The 18,600-nt window shown below is 47.8% G+C and overlaps 3 protein-coding genes and 1 pseudogene across 4 annotated transcripts; 1 reads left to right on the top strand and 3 right to left on the bottom strand.

Annotated features, from left to right (window-relative positions):
• Positions 1–5,260: 5,260 nt before the first annotated feature.
• On the bottom strand, positions 5,261–7,541 carry EV420DRAFT_1638754 (uncharacterized protein; the record flags this gene model as incomplete). Its single annotated transcript, XM_060476874.1, has 8 exons — positions 5,261–5,564; positions 5,617–5,681; positions 5,729–5,926; positions 5,981–6,165; positions 6,733–7,100; positions 7,167–7,231; positions 7,281–7,379; positions 7,440–7,541. The coding sequence occupies 8 exons, from the start codon at positions 7,539–7,541 to the stop codon at positions 5,261–5,263; spliced, it is 1,386 nt and encodes a 461-aa protein (XP_060335154.1).
• Positions 7,542–8,446: 905 nt separating this feature from the next.
• Positions 8,447–10,828, top strand: EV420DRAFT_1476496 (uncharacterized protein; the record flags this gene model as incomplete). Its single annotated transcript, XM_060469337.1, has 7 exons — positions 8,447–8,459; positions 8,501–8,881; positions 9,286–9,334; positions 9,403–9,527; positions 9,657–10,295; positions 10,438–10,718; positions 10,748–10,828. The coding sequence occupies 7 exons, from the start codon at positions 8,447–8,449 to the stop codon at positions 10,826–10,828; spliced, it is 1,569 nt and encodes a 522-aa protein (XP_060335153.1).
• A 4,754-nt stretch (positions 10,829–15,582) lies between these two features.
• On the bottom strand, positions 15,583–16,335 carry EV420DRAFT_1264659 (uncharacterized protein; the record flags this gene model as incomplete). Its single annotated transcript, XM_060467236.1, has 3 exons — positions 15,583–15,873; positions 15,927–16,197; positions 16,253–16,335. Coding segments are annotated over 3 exons (645 nt in total), but the record flags the coding sequence as incomplete, so codon positions are not given.
• A 237-nt stretch (positions 16,336–16,572) lies between these two features.
• EV420DRAFT_t81 lies at positions 16,573–16,670 on the bottom strand (annotated as a pseudogene). The gene has a single exon. The product of its transcript is annotated as a tRNA-OTHER (tRNA).
• Positions 16,671–18,600: the final 1,930 nt, after the last annotated feature.

Raw genomic sequence — 18,600 nt, 5'->3', positions numbered from 1 at the left:
CCCTATGCGGCCAGCTACCCCGACACGACGGAGCCGCAAGAGGGAACGCTGAATCCCCAGCAACAAAACCGCTGCCCCGCAAAGAACAGTCAAGACGCCCAGGGACCCCGAACTTCCCTATCAGGTGTGCTTACCCCCTTCGTCACTAACACATAATGGCACCGGGGGCCCGTGTTCCCCGGTGGGCAGGGTCGGTGGGACCATTATGTGAAACTCCTATTTGTAATAAAAAAACTGTTTCCATTGAAGAAGTGCCCGATGAGGAAGACGACTACAGCTATCAACAAAGCCTCAAGACACGAGGGGAAGACCCGGTGATCCACACCGAGGAGTACCCGGAAGACTACGAGGTAACCGAACTAGAAGAAGAGTACTATGACGACAAATGGGACAGAGGGTGGCTCAAACCGCACAGTGCCGAATGGGTGAGACGAAAAATGAGGCAAGAAAAGACGATGGAAGGGAAGCTCGCCACCCTCTGGATGTGGGTGCACCCGAGGCGACTCATCGAAGTAGATGAGGACCTCATCTTGGACCTCATTGGATCTTCCAAAGAGACCTATAGACAACGAGAACAATGTCTACAAAACATGCAGGACCTACGCGTTCCCCCGCAATATATCCGAGGAGGCAAAGGGAGAAGTGTAAAAATCCGCGTCCAACTAGAAACCCTAGATACCTCTCAGGTCCAAGCGGTCGACGCCCTGGTCGACAGCGGATGCACTGGGAGCTGCATAAACTGAACCTTTGTACAAGAACAACAAATGAACATGGTAAAACTGCCCAAAGCGCAGGCAGTGTACAATGCCGACGGCAGCAGAAACAAAGGAGGAGACATCACGGAAATAGTGGAACTACGCATGACTATTGGGGATCATAGCGAAAAAATTGATTTAGCCGTCGTAGACCTAGGGAACGTACCAATGTTCCTAGGACATGACTGGCTCAAATGCCATAATCCCATCATCGACTGGAAAACAGGAACCGTAACATTAGCCAGATGCGCCTGTCGCAAAATACCCTTCCTGTTACCTGACGAAGATCCAGAACAGTCCTGGGGCACGGAGGTAGAAGAAGGGGACACCATCCTTGTAATAGACTTCGAAGAAGCCTTCCACGTCCGCGCCATGGGGAGCAAAGCAAACGAACTAGCCGCCAAAGCCAATCAAGCAAAGGAGGCGAAAACCTTCGAAGAAATAGTACCGGAACATTACCGGGAATTCCGAGATGTGTTCACAAAGGAAAACTTTGATGAACTACCCCCGTGGAAACCGTGGGACCACACTATCGAGCTTCTCCCTAATGCTAATGCTAGCCTGGACTGTAAAGTCTATCCGCTTAATCCAACCGAACAAGAGGAGTTGGATAAATTCCTTGACGAAAATCTGGAATCAGGAAGGATTAGACCATCCAAATCCCCGATGGCATCCCCCTTCTTTTTCATCAAGAAAAAGGATGGAAAGCTGTGACCCGTCCAAGACTATCGCAAGTTAAACGAAATGACCATCAAGAACCGGTACCCCCTTCCGCTCATTGGGGAGTTAATGGATCAACTCAAAGATGCCAAGTATTTCACCAAGCTAGATGTCCGATGGGGGTACAACAACGTACGAATCAAAGCCGGGGATGAGTGGAAGGCCGCATTCCGAACAAACCGGGGACTCTTTGAGCCCATGGTAATGTTCTTCGGACTCACCAACTCACCAGCCACCTTTCAGTGGATGATGAATGACCTGTTCAAAGAACAGATCGCACAAGGAGATGTCACCGTGTACCTAGACGACATCCTGATCTGCACCAAAAACAAGGACAGACATCGCAAGGTTGTGTGGGAAGTTCTGGCCATCCTATGAGCCAATAATCTTTTCCTAAAAGCAGAAAAATGTGAATTCAAGGTATTGGAAACGGAATACCTTGGAGTAATCATCAGTCAAGGCTCCGTTTGCATGGACCCAGTCAAAGTCAAAGGAATCACGGAGTGGCCTCAACCCACAAAGAAGCGGGAACTACAATCCTTCCTGGGGTTCACCAACTTCTACTGAAGGTTCATCCGAGATTACAGCAAACACGTATGACCCCTAACTCAACTCACTGGAAAAGCGGAGTGGACATGGGGAGCAGCGCAAGAGAGGGCCTTCCAAGAGATCAAAAGGAAGCTAGCGGAAGAAGTAGTACTGGCGATACCCACACGATCAGGAAAATACCGTGTGGAAGCCGACGCAAGTGAAGGAGCTATAGGAGCAGTTCTATCACAAGAACAAGACGGAAAGTGGAGACCGGTGGCATTCCTATCCAAAGCCTTAACGGTCACGGAGCGGAATTATGAGATTTATGACAAGGAACTCCTAGCAATCATGCTAGCCCTCGAGGACTGGAGGCACTATCTAATGGGCGCTCATCAGGAATTTGAGATCTGGACGGATCATCAAAACCTGCAGTACTTCCGAAAACCCCAAAAGCTCAACCGAAGACAGGCATGGTGGGTGACCGAGTTGGTGGAGTACCACTTCACGCTACACCACAAACCAGGGACAGCCAACAAGAAGGCCGACCTGCTATCCAGAAGGGCAGACCATGACCAAGGAGGAGAGGACAATAAGGAAGTGGTAGTACTCAAGCCAGAGGTGTTCCGAGCCTTAATCATGCCGGGAGAAGAAGAAATTCACAAACATATCCGAACGGCGCTAAGGGACAACACCAGATGGGACAAGGGAATTGAGGCATCTATTCATCATCCCCGAGGGATAATCCAAAAGGACGGACTAATGCACTATGATGGACGGCTATATGTCCCCCGAGACGCGAGGCTACGAGGGGAATTAATCGCTATCCACCATGATCACATCACAGCCGGACACCCCGGAATTGAAAAAACCAAAGAGCTCGTGCAAAGAGAGTACTGGTGGCCGAAGCTCAAAAAGGACGTGGAACACTATGTAAAAGGCTGCGAGGCTTGCCAACGAACCAAGACGAGCACGCAAAAGAAACGAGCACCTTTACACCCACATGCCATACCCACACGACCATGGGAGCACATTACGGTTGATATGATTAGCGAGTTACCCGACTCGAATGGGTACAACGCTATCCTCATGATCGTAGACTGATTTTCCAAGGAAGTCATCCCAGTACCATGCTCCACAGAGTTAACCTCGGCGGGATGGGCCAAGATCCTTAGAGATCACGTCTGGGCCAAGCATGGAATGCCTCAGAAAGTAATCTCGGACAGGGGACCCCAATTTGTGTCCAAGTTTATGAAAGAACTTTACGAAATGCTGCATATTCAAGGCAACCCGTCCACGGCCTATCACCCCCAAACCGATGGGCAAACAGAGAGGGCCAATCAAGAAATTGAAAAGTACCTCCGTATTTTCATCAACCATCGGCAAAATGATTGGAGCGAATGGCTACCGCTCGCAGGCGTTTCAGCACAATAACCGAAAGCACTCCGCGACGGGATATTCCCCCTTCGAAATCAATCATGGGCAGAAACCCCACCTTGTGCCACTCACAATAAAAGAAGGAACGAACCCAGCGGCCAGAGACTTTGTAGCCAACATACAAAAGGTTCATGAACAGACAGCGAAGGCATTAGAAAAGGCAGCCGAAACCATGAAAAAGCAATATGACAAACATCAACAACCAGCTATGGACTATAAACCAGGAGACAAAGTATGGTTAGACTCCACCAACCTTCATCTCCCTCGACCAATGAAAAAGCTGGGAGACAAACGAGTTGGACCATTCGAAGTATTGTCAAAACATGGCGCGTCAGCATATAAACTACGCCTTCCTTCCTCGTGGAAAATCCATGACCATTTTAACGAGAACCTCCTTACTCCTTACCATCCGCCGGAGTTCCCAATCCAAATACAGCCCACAGCACCGCCCCCGGACCTCATTGACGGCCAAGAACAATATGAGGTAGAAGAGATCGTAGATCGAAGGGAAAGAGCTACAGGGAGGGGACGAAGACGACGCACTGGCATTGAATACCTAGTCAAGTGGAAAGGTTATCCAAGGGAGGAAAACTCTTGGGTAGACGAACAAGATCTGGACAATGCCCGAGACGCAATCGAAGACTTCGAACAAGTTTTGTTTATCACTCGACCACCCGCAAGCTGGTGGGAGGAGGAAGACGAATCAGACTCATGGTCCGAAACAGAGTCAGTCACCGAATCGGAAGTCGACCACCCATTGGTACAGGCCATACAAGAATACCTGATAAAGCCAAATGCACCGTCTCTAGTGGGAGCCTACCTTCCCAAATCAAATCCACTTGCAGTCGGGACGACTGCCTTAACAGGGGGGTAATATTACGATTTTGTGCTCTATCTTATCTTATCGGCTTCCTCATAATCTCGCTATGCTAATTCTCCGGACTTGATCGCATTCACCCATGAGGGTCCCATATGTATAACGCACCGTTGCAGACACTTGTAGTATATTTAGCACGACCCAAACTGTATTTAAGCAGCTCGGCTGCAGGTCTTAAACCTCAGTCTCGAACTAAAGTTTATTCACCTGATAACTTAGTCTGAACTCACTCTCGCTCAACTAAGCGATAGCTCCCTTAACGCAAACCTGCGGACAACATAAAGTGCCTGACCGAAGTGCGAGTCATGCTGAGTTGTTTGATCTTGTTTGTGGAATCGGTTGCTAACAGGATCAGAGAGAACAGCGCAGGCAGAGCAGTCTCACAGACGTCTCTTAGGTCTGTGCTTTCTGAAGCTTGAGGTCAATTTGGCCTGGATAGTGAGCATGGGGGATGCAAACCAAGGGTTGGGGAATCTGGTATGGATGGAGCGTGCTCCATATGTCTGTGCTCTCTGCCGGGTCATGTGTTCATGGCCTAATTGCCCTTCCAGACTTTGGGAAGAATGAGCTCACTATGACGAGCAACAATTCTTGCAGATGGAACACACAGCAACTACTTTCTACATCGACAGCTTCTTCATGAATTTCAGGCATGTGCCAATCTTGCCAAGAGTCCTGGCCCATCCACCACCTTTTAATGGTCCGGCACCTCGCCACGAGACGCTGCTAACTAATCGTCCCAGTATATTCAGCGACCTGACGATGTGGGAGGAGAATGAGGAGGGGCTGCCTCTAAGTCACTCGTAATGAATGTGAAGAAACAGGTATCATGTTATGGTAGAATAGCAGCTCCAATGTAATGTCTAACAATTTGTCAAGTCAATGTAATTAATGTGCCACCATAGCGGTACTTGTTCGTTCTAATTGCATGATAATCTGAACACTACCTCAGCTCTACTCCGTCTTCTACCAGCTTGCGGAGCTGTGCGTCAAAGTCATCCCAGCTTGTAGACCCCCGATATCCTAACTTGTGAGCCAAACCACCCTCACAATCACTCTGAGGGAAAACCCGAGAGAGCTGAGAAGCAACGTTTTGCAGGCGATAGTCTATCGTTGGGTGGTAGAGCACCTTCACATGACATTCAGGACAAGTAGGTTGCCTGAGAATGTCGGGGTGCGATGACAATTCTCTCTTGAACCACACCCATAGACAAGGCACACAAAAGCTATGACCACACTCTCGTAACCTGAAGAGCATTGTAAGTCAAAAGTTCTGGATGTAAAGAAAAACTGTTGTACGCAAGCGTGCAGCAGAGAGTACCGTAACAGAACTCACAGGTGAGTGACTCCTCCCATGTTTGACCCTAGGATGAATCGTCAGCCAGCCCAGGCGATTCGTTGATGTTTGTACCTGGCGATTATTGTCCTCAGCAGTGCCGGACAGGACCTCGCGCAATTCCAGCCTTGCCAGACGAAACCTCAACGCACGGTTTTCCTCCCATTGCGCATCGAACATGCCTTCATCACAGGTGCGCTGTTCCTCGATGTGCCTTAATTCCTCTTCTGTGCGACCCGCATGGCAAGCAGCATTCCTGCGTCGACGGGTGAGCTGCAAGTCCCTGCGATGAGGGAAAGGTCTATCAAAGAGGATCTGGTTACATACTGCTCGTGTATAGGCAATCTGCATCGTCAGACGCCACTCGAGAGAAGCGATGTGCTCGCTCGCTCGATGAAGTTCACCCCAGAGAAAATCAGCATCCTCCTGATAACGGTGCACGGTCTCCTTCTCTCGATTCAATGCCTGACACAGTCGGCTAGACAGGGAGGACCAGCCAGGCACCAAAGTCACTAGAACGATGGGGACGGGTGAGCAGAGAGTCTCGAGGGTCACAAGGATCCTCAAAAATCCATGACAATGTCAGCGGATCCTCTTTAGCGACGAGTTTTCGTCCAGCGTTAGGGCAGAGAAAAGAATGGTGGTACTCACAATCCTCCCCAGATGGATGCTCTGAGGGACTGGGCCGGCTGATCAGAGCCGTTGGATGACGACAAAAGACAGATGTTAAGAAGTGCATGTTGGGGAGCAGTGAACTAGAACAGTACTTCAATATGGTGCTGCAAATTTAAGAAGCATAGCACCGGGCACAGGGCTGAGGTGGAGATAAAGGGCATGCTATTGGCATATCTATTACAGATTGTATTTCACTATTTCCTGCACCGTCCCTAGTATTAGAAGCGCCTCGTGTAAGCAGTCTTCCAGGACAGAACGCCACAGTCATCTCGTCGCTAAGACAGAGGCATGCCTATGGGAGTAATCAAGACCGATGTTGAATTTTTTTAAGGGAATTACATGCACGTTTCAGGACCGGGATACAAAGTGCAAGTAACATAGTAGGAAGGGCCACTGGTCCTCACGGTGGTTGAGGGGTATGCCCCAGTCACTCCGGAGAACAGGCGGAGGTGTGCGCAGCCCTCGATGTTGTGCCCAGGCATAGACAATGTTCCTGAGAGGACGATTCTCGATGGGAGGGATGGTCAGCTCCCTTGGGCAACACGGACACGTATACTGAGGACGGGTCGTTGGTGGATGAAGGAGAAGAAACACCAGTGCGGCGAATTCCCAGAGCTCCACGTGACGGCTAGTGGCCAGAGGGTCAAACAGGAAGGAGGGTGATACGGGAGCTCTGGGATTGTAGCCTGGATGATCTCTCTCGAACGTCGTGTGCTGGTGCTGGTACCATGATGTGCAGCAATGGAAACAGGCACTATGACCGCACTGCATTCTGCACAACGAGCGTCCCCATGCCTATCAGCCACACGTAGCTACGAAAAAGATGTAAACAACTCACTGATATGGGATCCACATGATACGGTTACAGCAGGGACATTGCAGCTCATCCTGGAGGAATGAGTCCTATGAAGGTTCAACACCATGATATCTGCAACATGACGCAGGAACGAACCAGTTGCTGATTTACAGCCTCCGCCCTCTTGGCATGGTCCCAGAGATCATTCTGAGATGTCTCGAGTTGGTGCAAGCGATGCACGAGGTCGTGATTGGCCTGCCAGAAAGTCAATGTTAGTCTCACGGAAACCAGTGATAGTTAGGGCGCAGTATTTACCTGGACCAGTGCCCGGATTGCAACTCTAACGGGCTCCATCTCATCGCTGAATCCTTCATCCTCAGGAGTTCCTACGGGATTGGGAGGAGGAGACGAGGGCATAGGTGCCTGGAGGGGTTAAACAAACCAGGACTGGAAGAATTGTGGACAGCAGAGAAAAATGAATGCCGGCATTTTATCCCAGGACTTGGGAAGAGCTCCTTCTGCGGACTGTTCCGTTGGAAAGCAGCCGGTTTGGGCCGGGGGTCGCTGTCCAAGCGCTGATTGTCGAACAGAATGATAAAGATAATAAACACCATTATGAATCGTAGTAAGTATGAGTACTTTAAGTAGGGAACATCGAGCGAAGTAAATAATTGGGGCACAAAAAGAATTGCAACCTGTGAGGATTGAACTCTCAGTCAGAAAAGGTAATACCAGGAAACACTTCACCAATGCTAACCATTAAGCCATAACAGCACATAAATCTGTGGCTTCCTTCTTTATTCATTCCACCGGCAACCTTTTCTGGAGTGTCCCAATATCGTAATGTTCCTTCGCAACCTCTCTCTCACTCTACGACTTGGCCATGCCGCCCGCTGAACAGACATGTTGTGGAGATGGAGATGGGCATGACATTGTCGGCCCATCTTTGGCATGACTCATGGAGTAGATCTCCCTTCAAGATATTGGAAATGTGGCAATTTCAGCAAAAGAGGACGGATCAACCAGGGTTACACAACTATACTGGAGACTCATCGGCTGCCTGCAATACGAGTGTCCACAAAAACCCTGTTCACTTTCGCGCCTGACAGTAAAACCCTCCTTCCTACCTTGCCCACCTTTTTGGTCCAAATCACGTCGATGCGTCGTTGCTCCACTTTCTCCGTTCCTGCGTCTCTGCCCCCGGTCCAGGCCAAACGTCGACGTCAGCCAGTGTCAAATACATCACTTAACCTACTTGGTTTAATTATGATATGACTTTTCGATGGCTATCTGTACCTCTGTTCTGTCAAAATGTTGCCATGATGTCTCTGTCCGGTCAGTGTAATCATCCCTTTAATTAATGAATGCTCCTGCAGTCTATGATTATGGGTTATTCATGGGTACTATTTTGGGTGTTGATTGGAGACGACTGAGAGTGGGTGCCAACATATTCAACAGTGAAATAACCTCAGCCGTCGAGAGAGGTTTGGAGGCGGGGGCTGACGCGTGGACTGGCATGCAGGGTGTACCGTATCGAGGGTCCTGGGGGCTGCAGGTTGTTCAGTTTTGCCATCTCCTAGGTGGGGGTGTACGTATGAGCGATTCAGATCTGGTTGCCGTTCACGTTGCCATCCGACTGTTGATCCTATATTGTGGGCCATTCCCCTCTGTGATCACCAACGGGGAGGTACTTCCGCCATCAGTGTGCACATGGGGCTGCCATCGTACCGTTGGAACCCAATCAAATAGCTTGCCGGGTGGGTGTTGCTCAGCCTCCCATGATGCTTCCTGCAATACGTGCTGGATACTCATGAATGACGGTCGGGGGGAAGGAACGGAGACATACCAGCGGCATGAGCGTGGATACGCACTAGTCACATGGCTCGTTCGTCCACCTGTGGTGGCTGTTCCCACAGAGATTTTGGTGATGGATCTGCAACGAGTGAACATTGCTGGCTGAACAGGGCACGTCGGTTGTCGGTTGGGGCCGCACCATTACTGTCATTGTATACATTGGTTCTGTCCCCAAGAACCCCCAAAATACCATCGTCGTACATGTTGGTCAAGTTGGAAAAGTCACAACTAGACGAGGGCACCTCTGGCGCATATTCCGTCGTTGGATTTGAAGGGCTAGCAGATGACGTCTGAACAAAAAATACAGGTTTGATAGCATCAGCAATTAGCGAGCGTTTGAAAGCCAATTCAACCAGGTACTCTCTTTTGGAATGTGCCTATCGTAGATCTGACTTGTGAGGACTGGTGCTGTGGAAGAATCTAGGTGTGTCGCCAGGAACCACGACACCAATTTCACTGAGCTCCATGTTTGGATCACCCCCTTCCTGAACGGCGTGACCTCTCCACATCGGACATTCATCCCAGCAGATGGCTGTTCTGATAGAACTGGTCAGTGTAGTGGAGATCGAATAACAATGTGCCAATGCTAACAAGTCGGGAGCCATCCTCAATAGCACAACCATTATCGACATGAGCAGGTCCTGGCATTGGAGGTTCATGCTTGTGTGCTAACAACAGGGCAGGTTCCCGACGATGTTTTGTCACTAATATTTGCCGAGGCTGTGATCTTGGACGACCCCAGATGGACGGAAGAGCTCGCAGGGGTATGTCGACGTTTCTATGGTTTGGCGCACAAATTGTCAGCGAAAACCATCCTAATTCACGACTCCCACCACAGCAGCCACTCTCCAGAGGCTGCTGTGAAGCGTTTCAGTGCGCCGGGACACCAAAGTGATCGACGAGCAGTTCGGGACTTGCAATGGTGTGCCGACTTTTTGCGCTCCAAGGAGTTGATGAGAGTGATGGTGCTTCTATTGAACATACACACGCTCTGCTTGAAACGCGTGTGGCTAGATCAACCCATCCGCTTGTCTTCCATGCTTGGAGTGCAGGAACTGGACCTGGTGGACTGTACACTGTCTTTCGCGGTGTTGGATTGCCTGTTGCTGGCGGTGCCTAACGTCATATACTTCAGGATCCATGGTGAGGAGACGGAGTTCACACCAAGTACTACCGCCCCAGCGGAATCGGAACTGAGTCTTCTCCATCTGCCACAGATGTTGTCGGTTCTGCATCTGGACACACGGCACGTGCTGAATGCAGATCAGGGGGGACAATGGTTAGTCAGCATGCGCAACTTGCAAGAACTGACATTAGGTATGACAGGAAATCGGGGCTGGTGGTCGGGCATTGACATTATCGACGCCAGTGCGGCTTCACTGCAGGTGCTGACTCTCGTATTGAGTATGGGTTCTTCTTCATATCTGAAAACCAAGTATTTAACATTACTGTGCTACAGATCACCATTCGGAATACTGGGATATCAACCTAGACCTGTATTCATGTGTCGCACTGCAGCATGTCAGCATTTCGGTGGCTATCACAGAGGATAGCAATGAACTGCTCTACCTTTGGCGTTCTTTGTGTCACTGCAATTCACGCCGACTGCAATCAATCCATCTCCACCTCCACCTCCTATCGGGCCATCGGGAGTTCAAGGTGTCCCCAGATATTGTGCAAGGTTTACGGGACATGGATACGCTCATTATGAGACGGTTAGGTGGTAAGGCTGGTGCTGAGGTGTGTGTTCATCTCCACTTCTATCGAAGGACGGGTCGGGAGGAAACAGCTCGATCACTATGGGACGCTTTTGGGGGCTTGGCGGGAGATGGGGTCGTGTTATTGGTTGAGGCCGTAACTCGTCATGAATATGTAATGGAAATGTAGTGGAGGCATTATGGGCATCGTATATGTGTCGCTAGGTGGGAAAAAATAAACTTAACTGGCCTTGTGTATGATTGGAAGACTTTGAGTGTTATATAGATGAACCATGAACTGGAGAGAGATGTTTGACTGGCAGTCAAGGTAAGAGGGGCATTCGACTTGCTTATATTGGCCTCTCTGGGATAGACCCATGACCGTAGGCTTAACTCATGTGTTACTGTTAATAGACGGTTGGGACCCAGGACACCCCAGAAACATGGATCGATGATCGCGATTGGGATGGAGGTATTTGCAAGTATGGACAAGTATTTACAGGTATGGGTGGAATACCATTTGTCAGGCAGTACCAGTGTTGCGACTGCAGCCTATTTACGCATGTAATTTTGCAATCTAGAGTGTTTTACACGCATACTGAGAAATAGTGAGCGAGCGGACTAAAACTACATGTCGACACTAATGCTACGCGGTGCAATGATATGGAATATAACTTATGGCATAAGAAGCAACGGGATTCTAAACAGGACTTAGTCACAGCACTGTACCTGACGGGCATGCGTGATGAGAAGGCCAAACCCTATACCCAATGCCTTAGGCTCTAACTTACAAGCACACTCGCGGGAGCTAGATAAAACCTTGAAGATTGCACTGGCACCAAGAACACTTAGCGTGCTCGCTAACTGTGACGTGCCGTACCTGAAAATCCAGGGAAATCCTTAAGCGAGCTGACAGATATCACCGGCACGAGCTTGGGCAATGGGCTTCGGCCGAAGTCCGCGAGCCCGCGTTCCATTGTTCTGAGTCCCATTGTTCGAAGACTCACTTGTTGCCGTGTCTACGAGAAGCCTCTGTGAATCCAAGAAAGAAGGCCTGAACAACATACGCCAGAACTGATAGTTCCGTGCGCCTAGACCTGTCGGTCGCTAGAGAACGAGCCCGCGGGTGTCAGGAGAGCACCTCTTGGCACGCGTTTAGCGAGCTCACTATAGAAATGAGACTAAAACTGGGAAGTCCGACTCGGATGCTCAGTAAGGCGGCGGTGGCAATGTGCTACACATGTAGGAGTCTGGATACTGCACGACGTTTATAATTCTAATTCCCCTGTAGTATAAGTAGGCTGGTTACAGTAGGTAGAGGCAAGTTTCAAGCCCCTGAGTTCCTGTGCACGCGTTGAAGGCAGTACTGTAACAAAGGATCAGTTTGTGACTTCAAGCTGTGCGTAGAATTAGCGAGCTCACTCAGAGAAATACGAGATACCCTTTTGATAAGACTTTTGAGAACTTAGTCAGAGTGAATACGAATCAGTGACGCTGTTTCTGTTCTGTTAAGTGTGATAAGTCTGTTCAGAGAATGTGTTGAAGTGGAAATCTGAGATCTGTTCTGTTCTGTTCTGTTCTGTTTCAGTCTGTTCCGTGTCAGTTCTGTTCGAAGTTCTGTTTCTGAATCTGTTTTCCGAGCACTTCTGAAGTGTTCTTGAGTTGAGATAACCTGCGGGAGTTAGTTGGAGAACCCCTACATACAGTTGTGTAGCGAGCGGGCTAAGTCAGTGCTTGCCTGTGGTGTTCTTTTAGCAAGCTCACTAAAGTTTCGGTGTGTATTGCCTCTGTTTCTGTTGGGATCAGTGTCCCTTGTGTATTATAACTCAAATCTGCCTTGAAGGTTGCATCACGCCAGTGAACGACCTTCCTGTAAAAAGTTCCTAGACTTAGGAATTCATTAGAGAAAGCTTAGCTTCGCTAAGAGCGCTGAGAATAAGAGAAACTCTTCGAGATATTGAAGTATAGTCGGATCGCATTAGGAATAATCGCTCCCCCTAGAACTTACGAGGGTGATTGTAGTTTGTGTAGTTGTGTGAGTGTGTGTGTGGGTTTTTGAGGTTCGCCTTTTAGCCCGCTCACTATTCCACAGGTGCCCACAGCCAGCCTCTTCACCGGTATATACCAGGTCGGGAAATCCTGATGAATACCACCGGATACCAGTGAATACCTGGTATTACTGAGGAATACCCTAGTAATACCGGTAAATACTGGGTATTCCTGATGGAAAAGGTCAAAAATGGTCTATTGATGGGAGGGAGGGACGGTCTACCTCAGTCTACATGGGAGATCAGCTGGGTATATGTCATACACGCGTCGATATCAAGGTGTCTGAAGGCCAAACAAGTTGCAGAAAACGTAGGGCACTCGATGCTGTAAAGTAACTACTTACTAAATCATCCAGTCTGGCACACGGAAACAAATCGACATACGTTCGCTTGGTTGTTCTCATGTTACTTAAATCCTGATGTAAGACCATAGGACTTCCGCCTGACGTCGAAAGATATGAACAGCCATTTGAAGCAGGCATGATTTCATCTGAATAGCAGAGAATGTTGTCATGAGTCTGCGAAAACGGTTAATGGGTGGAGGATGATTGAAGAGTCGAGATCCCCCGATTACGTCTCACATCGGGTGTCGTGACCTTACATAACAAGTGCCCGCCATGTGCCAAGGCGAGTACGACCTTGCTGAATCTTGTCCTGAATCACATCCTTGAATCCCATCGCTATCCCTTTCTTGAGGGGTCAACCTTTTCATTGGTAATGCACCTGACTCAAAACATGTAAGGAAACACCAAAAGTGACGATTCCTCGTCGGGTTGATCTACGTAAGTCCTACTAATATGTTACAAAGTGCTTGCGTGACACGTCTGCTTCTTTGATGGTGCTTACATCAGATTCATCTACAAAATACTGATGTACCAGTCATATACCTCGTAGATCATTTGTACGTTGAAAAATTCACACCGCATAGTGCCAAACCATCTCTAATAAGAGCCCCCGAATTCAGACCCATAATCTATTCCAAAATTCCGACCAGTGCCATGACACTGTGCGCTTGTTCGCCGGACGTCAATACATCGTGTCGACGCAAAAGTCATCGTCCAGGGAGAGGCTGGGGTGCGAGGTGTACAATAACAGCCTCGACACGAAGGATCTCAATCAGTAATGAGGACAGTCAACACCGTGTGACACGTGTACTATGTCCAGTTCACCTTAGTCCTATACTCCTTGTATCCCCAACAATACCCCAACGCCATGCCCTTGCTCGCCGGACATCAATACATGACGTCGAGGCAAAACCAGCCTCTCCTAAGACTACCTGCCATCCCTACCCATGCAAAGTTTCGCCATGGGTGTGTTCGCTGGCTTTGAATACATCATTTAGGCCTAGACGTCTTGCTTGCCTGAAGACATTCTGTTGTCTCCGGCCAAGACTTGGACACCTACACACCAGGATGGGGTGGGGTCATACTTCAAAATTTCACGCAGTCTCCAGGCATACTCACTCCCTCCTCACACCAGACAGGAAGAAACGTCCTCTTCTACTTTCCAACAACACACGTTCACTAGCCATTGAGAGACCAATGCAGCGGGAACAGGTAGATGTCGTTGAGTGGTGGGGGATGATGCAATATCGGGAGGGAATGACCAACTGAAGAAGGGTCATGAGGATGGGTCATTGCATTGGGGTTGATGTCAATTTGTTGTAGTGTAGTGGATACGTGGCAAGTGGGAGGAGAGAATGGCATAGAGCACTAACAGATGTACTCACCAGTATCATATTGGACTGCGTGCATCATGCACAAACCTGGATATAATATATCGATGTCCACAAGACACTAAAACTACATGGGTACAATCTATATATCTTGATAATATACTATGCATCTGGCCTCGATGCATAGCGTCACAGTCCTAGTGTGGGCAGTGTGAAAAAAGCATGTGTATGTGAGAGTCCAGATACCCTCTGCCAGCTGATTCAGAGCCTTGAACATCATGGTTATCCAAACAGTGCAATTTCTGCAGCAAAGACGGTACAGCAGTCATGATGCTCACTAATGGAAAGAAATCTACCAGTGCCGGTAGAAAGACCAGCCAATGTCAATGCTAATGCGCACAGCGCAGCAATCATATCAACGAACCATCCAGCTGCAGGCGTTCTGCAAGTCATCCCAAAATAAGCCCTCTGGACGATATGCAATGTCTTGCAACACATGCAGAGGCTACTCAAATCCAGGGAGGAGAGAATTCCCACCCAGAGAGACAACCACGAAGAAAAGGAGGTTGGCAAACCTAAGTTGATCAGAGATTTACTAGTAAGACATACCAAGACCATTTGACAAGGTAAAAAATCCAACCATGAGCTTCAAAAGCATTTCGGAGCCGCAGCAAGGTGCGATGGCCAAAGGCAAATTTCTCTGGAGCCAAAGAGTAGGATAACGTCAGAATAGAAGCAGGTCCAACGGAGCTGGTACCACCGGCGACACCAGCTAACATTGCCCTCCTCACCAAATGCCTAGCCTTATTGATAAGACACCAAGTAACGACTTTCGATCTTCTGACCGTTAAATAACGATAGCTGATATTTCATGATCTAGGGATGTTCCAAGTATTCATGTATTCCTCGTGAGGCTGCTGTCCCACCCATCATTAACGAGCGCAACACATTTGACAGCCTGATGTCCGTCTCGGGACTAAGGGCTGACAGAAAGCATGGGAGAAGCTTCACTGTTCGAGAATGAAGACATTATAACAAGGTACAAGAAGCCAATCACGAATCAATTAGTACATTCTATAAGCAGAGAGGTTCAGAAGCATATCGGAGCCGCAGTAAGGAATGGAGGCTAAATACATAGGCAAAGAGTAGGGCATTGTCTGCAAGCAGGTCCAAGTAAGCATTAATCAAGTCAGTTTTGTTAAGAGGTCCTTTAGAGTCTGCTCCGGTCCAACATCGTCCTTATTTAGTTTCTTGCTCTGTTTATCGACCTCGGAGATAGCACGTTCCATTCTGACGGGAAGGTCTTTGAGCATGTCAATCGTTGGGTCCACTGTAACAAGTTCGAAAAGGAGAACACGTGAAGAGACGAGGTTGAGTGTACCAATCCCATTGAACTTGACCTCAAAGTCGACCCAGAGCTGGTCCCTTTGGGCATATGCATCCTCAAGTTTGGCCATGATATCCGCGATGTGTACCTGGGAAGACAAACATTGAAAAGAAAGTATTAAAACATGGAAGCCTAGCTCACCTGCACAGCTTCATACTCCTCCTTCACCTTATTCGCATCCTTCAACATCGCTACTTCTATCTTTTTACACGCGTCATGGAACTCCCACAATCCCTTCCCGAAATCCTCATCGACATGGGTGTTGAGAATATGATGGGCTTCCTTGACACGTCTGACAGCAGGAACAAGGGTCTGTGCGATGTCGTCAACAAGGGTATTGGAGTAGCACGTAAAGGAGGTTTGGAGCGAATCGATGAGCCTGAGAACTTCGTCGTCGTCTGGTTCGCCACCACTTTGGGGGCATTGAGAATGAATAAAAAACTGATTATATGCGCATCGATACTCACCCATCACGTGAGAGTTCATCTATGAGTGTCTGCTCGTCCTCCCAGGGAAACGGCACGTCGTTGTCCTCATCATCATCTTCCTCCCTCTCCTCTGGTGCATGAAAAGAATCTTCAAAGTCAAACAATACCTCTTGCCTCCGCCAGTTAGGAGGGCAGCCTGATCTGCTAGATTTCTGTTTGAAAGGTGTTAGTTGATAGTTAATTATGATACATCAGGAGTGTCAGTTTACATCCAGCCCATATACAGTAATTCCATCAGGATGACAAAGTGGCTTAATAATCTTCCCAATCTGTGTCAATGATAGCATCATTAGAAAAGAGGGCAATTCCGGAAATTGAACCCGGGACCTCAAAAATAAATCCAATAATATCACATGACTTTCTCAAGGAGGCATGCTAACCACTACACCATACTGGCACTATATATATATCTTTTCATCTCTATATATACCCTCCCTCCCTTAACATTTATGACCTCATATTGATGCCCTCCCTTTGCTCCGCTCTGGTGCGCTCTTTTGCCTTTTTAGGCTCCCCAAATCAGCCCATCAATTTTGGCTGGATCCAGTGGCAGTGCCGCATTTTTAATACCCAAAATAGGGGCCATTTTCCGGTCAAAACAGCTATTTGGGCTATTCTCAGGCTACTGGCTGGGCCAGGGGATGGCACTATAATCTGTATAGACATAAACAACGTAAAATAGAGCCCTCTAATGATACATAGGAGCCCTGGATAGTGGGATAAAAGGGTAATATAATGAAAATCGCATAAATATTCGCTTTTGGGGGCTGCTGCATGCATTGGATCGGCTTGAGGACTTCACCAATCGATTCCCTGACCTTGAAAACACCCAAACGAGCCCTCCACAGTACTTTTGGCACACTTTATTCCTGGAGATAAACGAAAATATTCGCTTTTTAGGGTGCAGCATGCTCCAGATCGCTTTGAAAACATTACCAGTCGATTCCTATGCTATAAAAACCCTAGAATACATCCTCCTTCATAATATAGGTCCAGTATAATACAGTATAAAAGGGGGTATTAGGGGGCATACATCGCTTATTTTGTTTTTCGCACTTCGGATGGCCTGGGGAGCATCACCAATGGCTTCCCTGATATTAAAAACCCCAAAACGACTCCAGCCTTCATTTATAGGGTCTCAAAAACGACAGAAATAATGATATTACAGTTTAGGAGGAGCACATGTAATAAATCCTATTTCTGGGCTTCGGACCACTTCGGAGTTTTGTCTATTGTGTTTATTGACCTAAATAACACTCAAATGACCCCACAGGACAAAGGAAACCATCAGAAATACGTGATAAAAAGAGTAATAGGGGGATGGAGGAGACATACCTTATATTTCGCATTTCTAATAGTTAGGGAGGGTATTCTTGTTATATAACAGACTGTATATATTGTACAATGTTGTGTACGAAGCCCCATGGATATCCGAAATGTATTGAATGAGATATGAGCAGATCATTCTGTAAAACAGGAGGAGCACATCCCATATTTCGATGTTCTGCTCATTCTATGGCCTGGGGACTATCAGATTCGGATTCCTTGACCCAAAAAACAGTAGGGGCACTTATCATCCATAGGAGCCATTCTACCCAGATAACACATACAGCCATATGTAGCTACAGGACAATATAAGTAACAAATGAGAGAACATTTTGTACTTCGGAGTTTGAACATCTGAATACCATGGATGATAGGTGCCCCTACTGTTTTTTGGGTCAAGGAATCCGAATCTGATAGTCCCCAGGCCATAGAATGAGCAGAACATCGAAATATGGGATGTGCTCCTCCTGTTTTACAGAATGATCTGCTCATATCTCATTCAATACATTTCGGATATCCATGGGGCTTCGTACACAACATTGTACAATATATACAGTCTGTTATATAACAAGAATACCCTCCCTAACTATTAGAAATGCGAAATATAAGGTATGTCTCCTCCATCCCCCTATTACTCTTTTTATCACGTATTTCTGATGGTTTCCTTTGTCCTGTGGGGTCATTTGAGTGTTATTTAGGTCAATAAACACAATAGACAAAACTCCGAAGTGGTCCGAAGCCCAGAAATAGGATTTATTACATGTGCTCCTCCTAAACTGTAATATCATTATTTCTGTCGTTTTTGAGACCCTATAAATGAAGGCTGGAGTCGTTTTGGGGTTTTTAATATCAGGGAAGCCATTGGTGATGCTCCCCAGGCCATCCGAAGTGCGAAAAACAAAATAAGCGATGTATGCCCCCTAATACCCCCTTTTATACTGTATTATACTGGACCTATATTACGAAGGAGGATGTATTCTAGGGTTTTTATAGCATAGGAA

The sequence above is a fragment of the Desarmillaria tabescens genome, assembly GCF_030435595.1.
Source record: "Desarmillaria tabescens strain CCBAS 213 chromosome Unknown EV420scaffold_7, whole genome shotgun sequence".
NCBI classification, from domain to species: Eukaryota; Fungi; Basidiomycota; class Agaricomycetes; order Agaricales; family Physalacriaceae; genus Desarmillaria; species Desarmillaria tabescens.
This window is presented reverse-complemented; position numbering and strand designations above follow the sequence as displayed.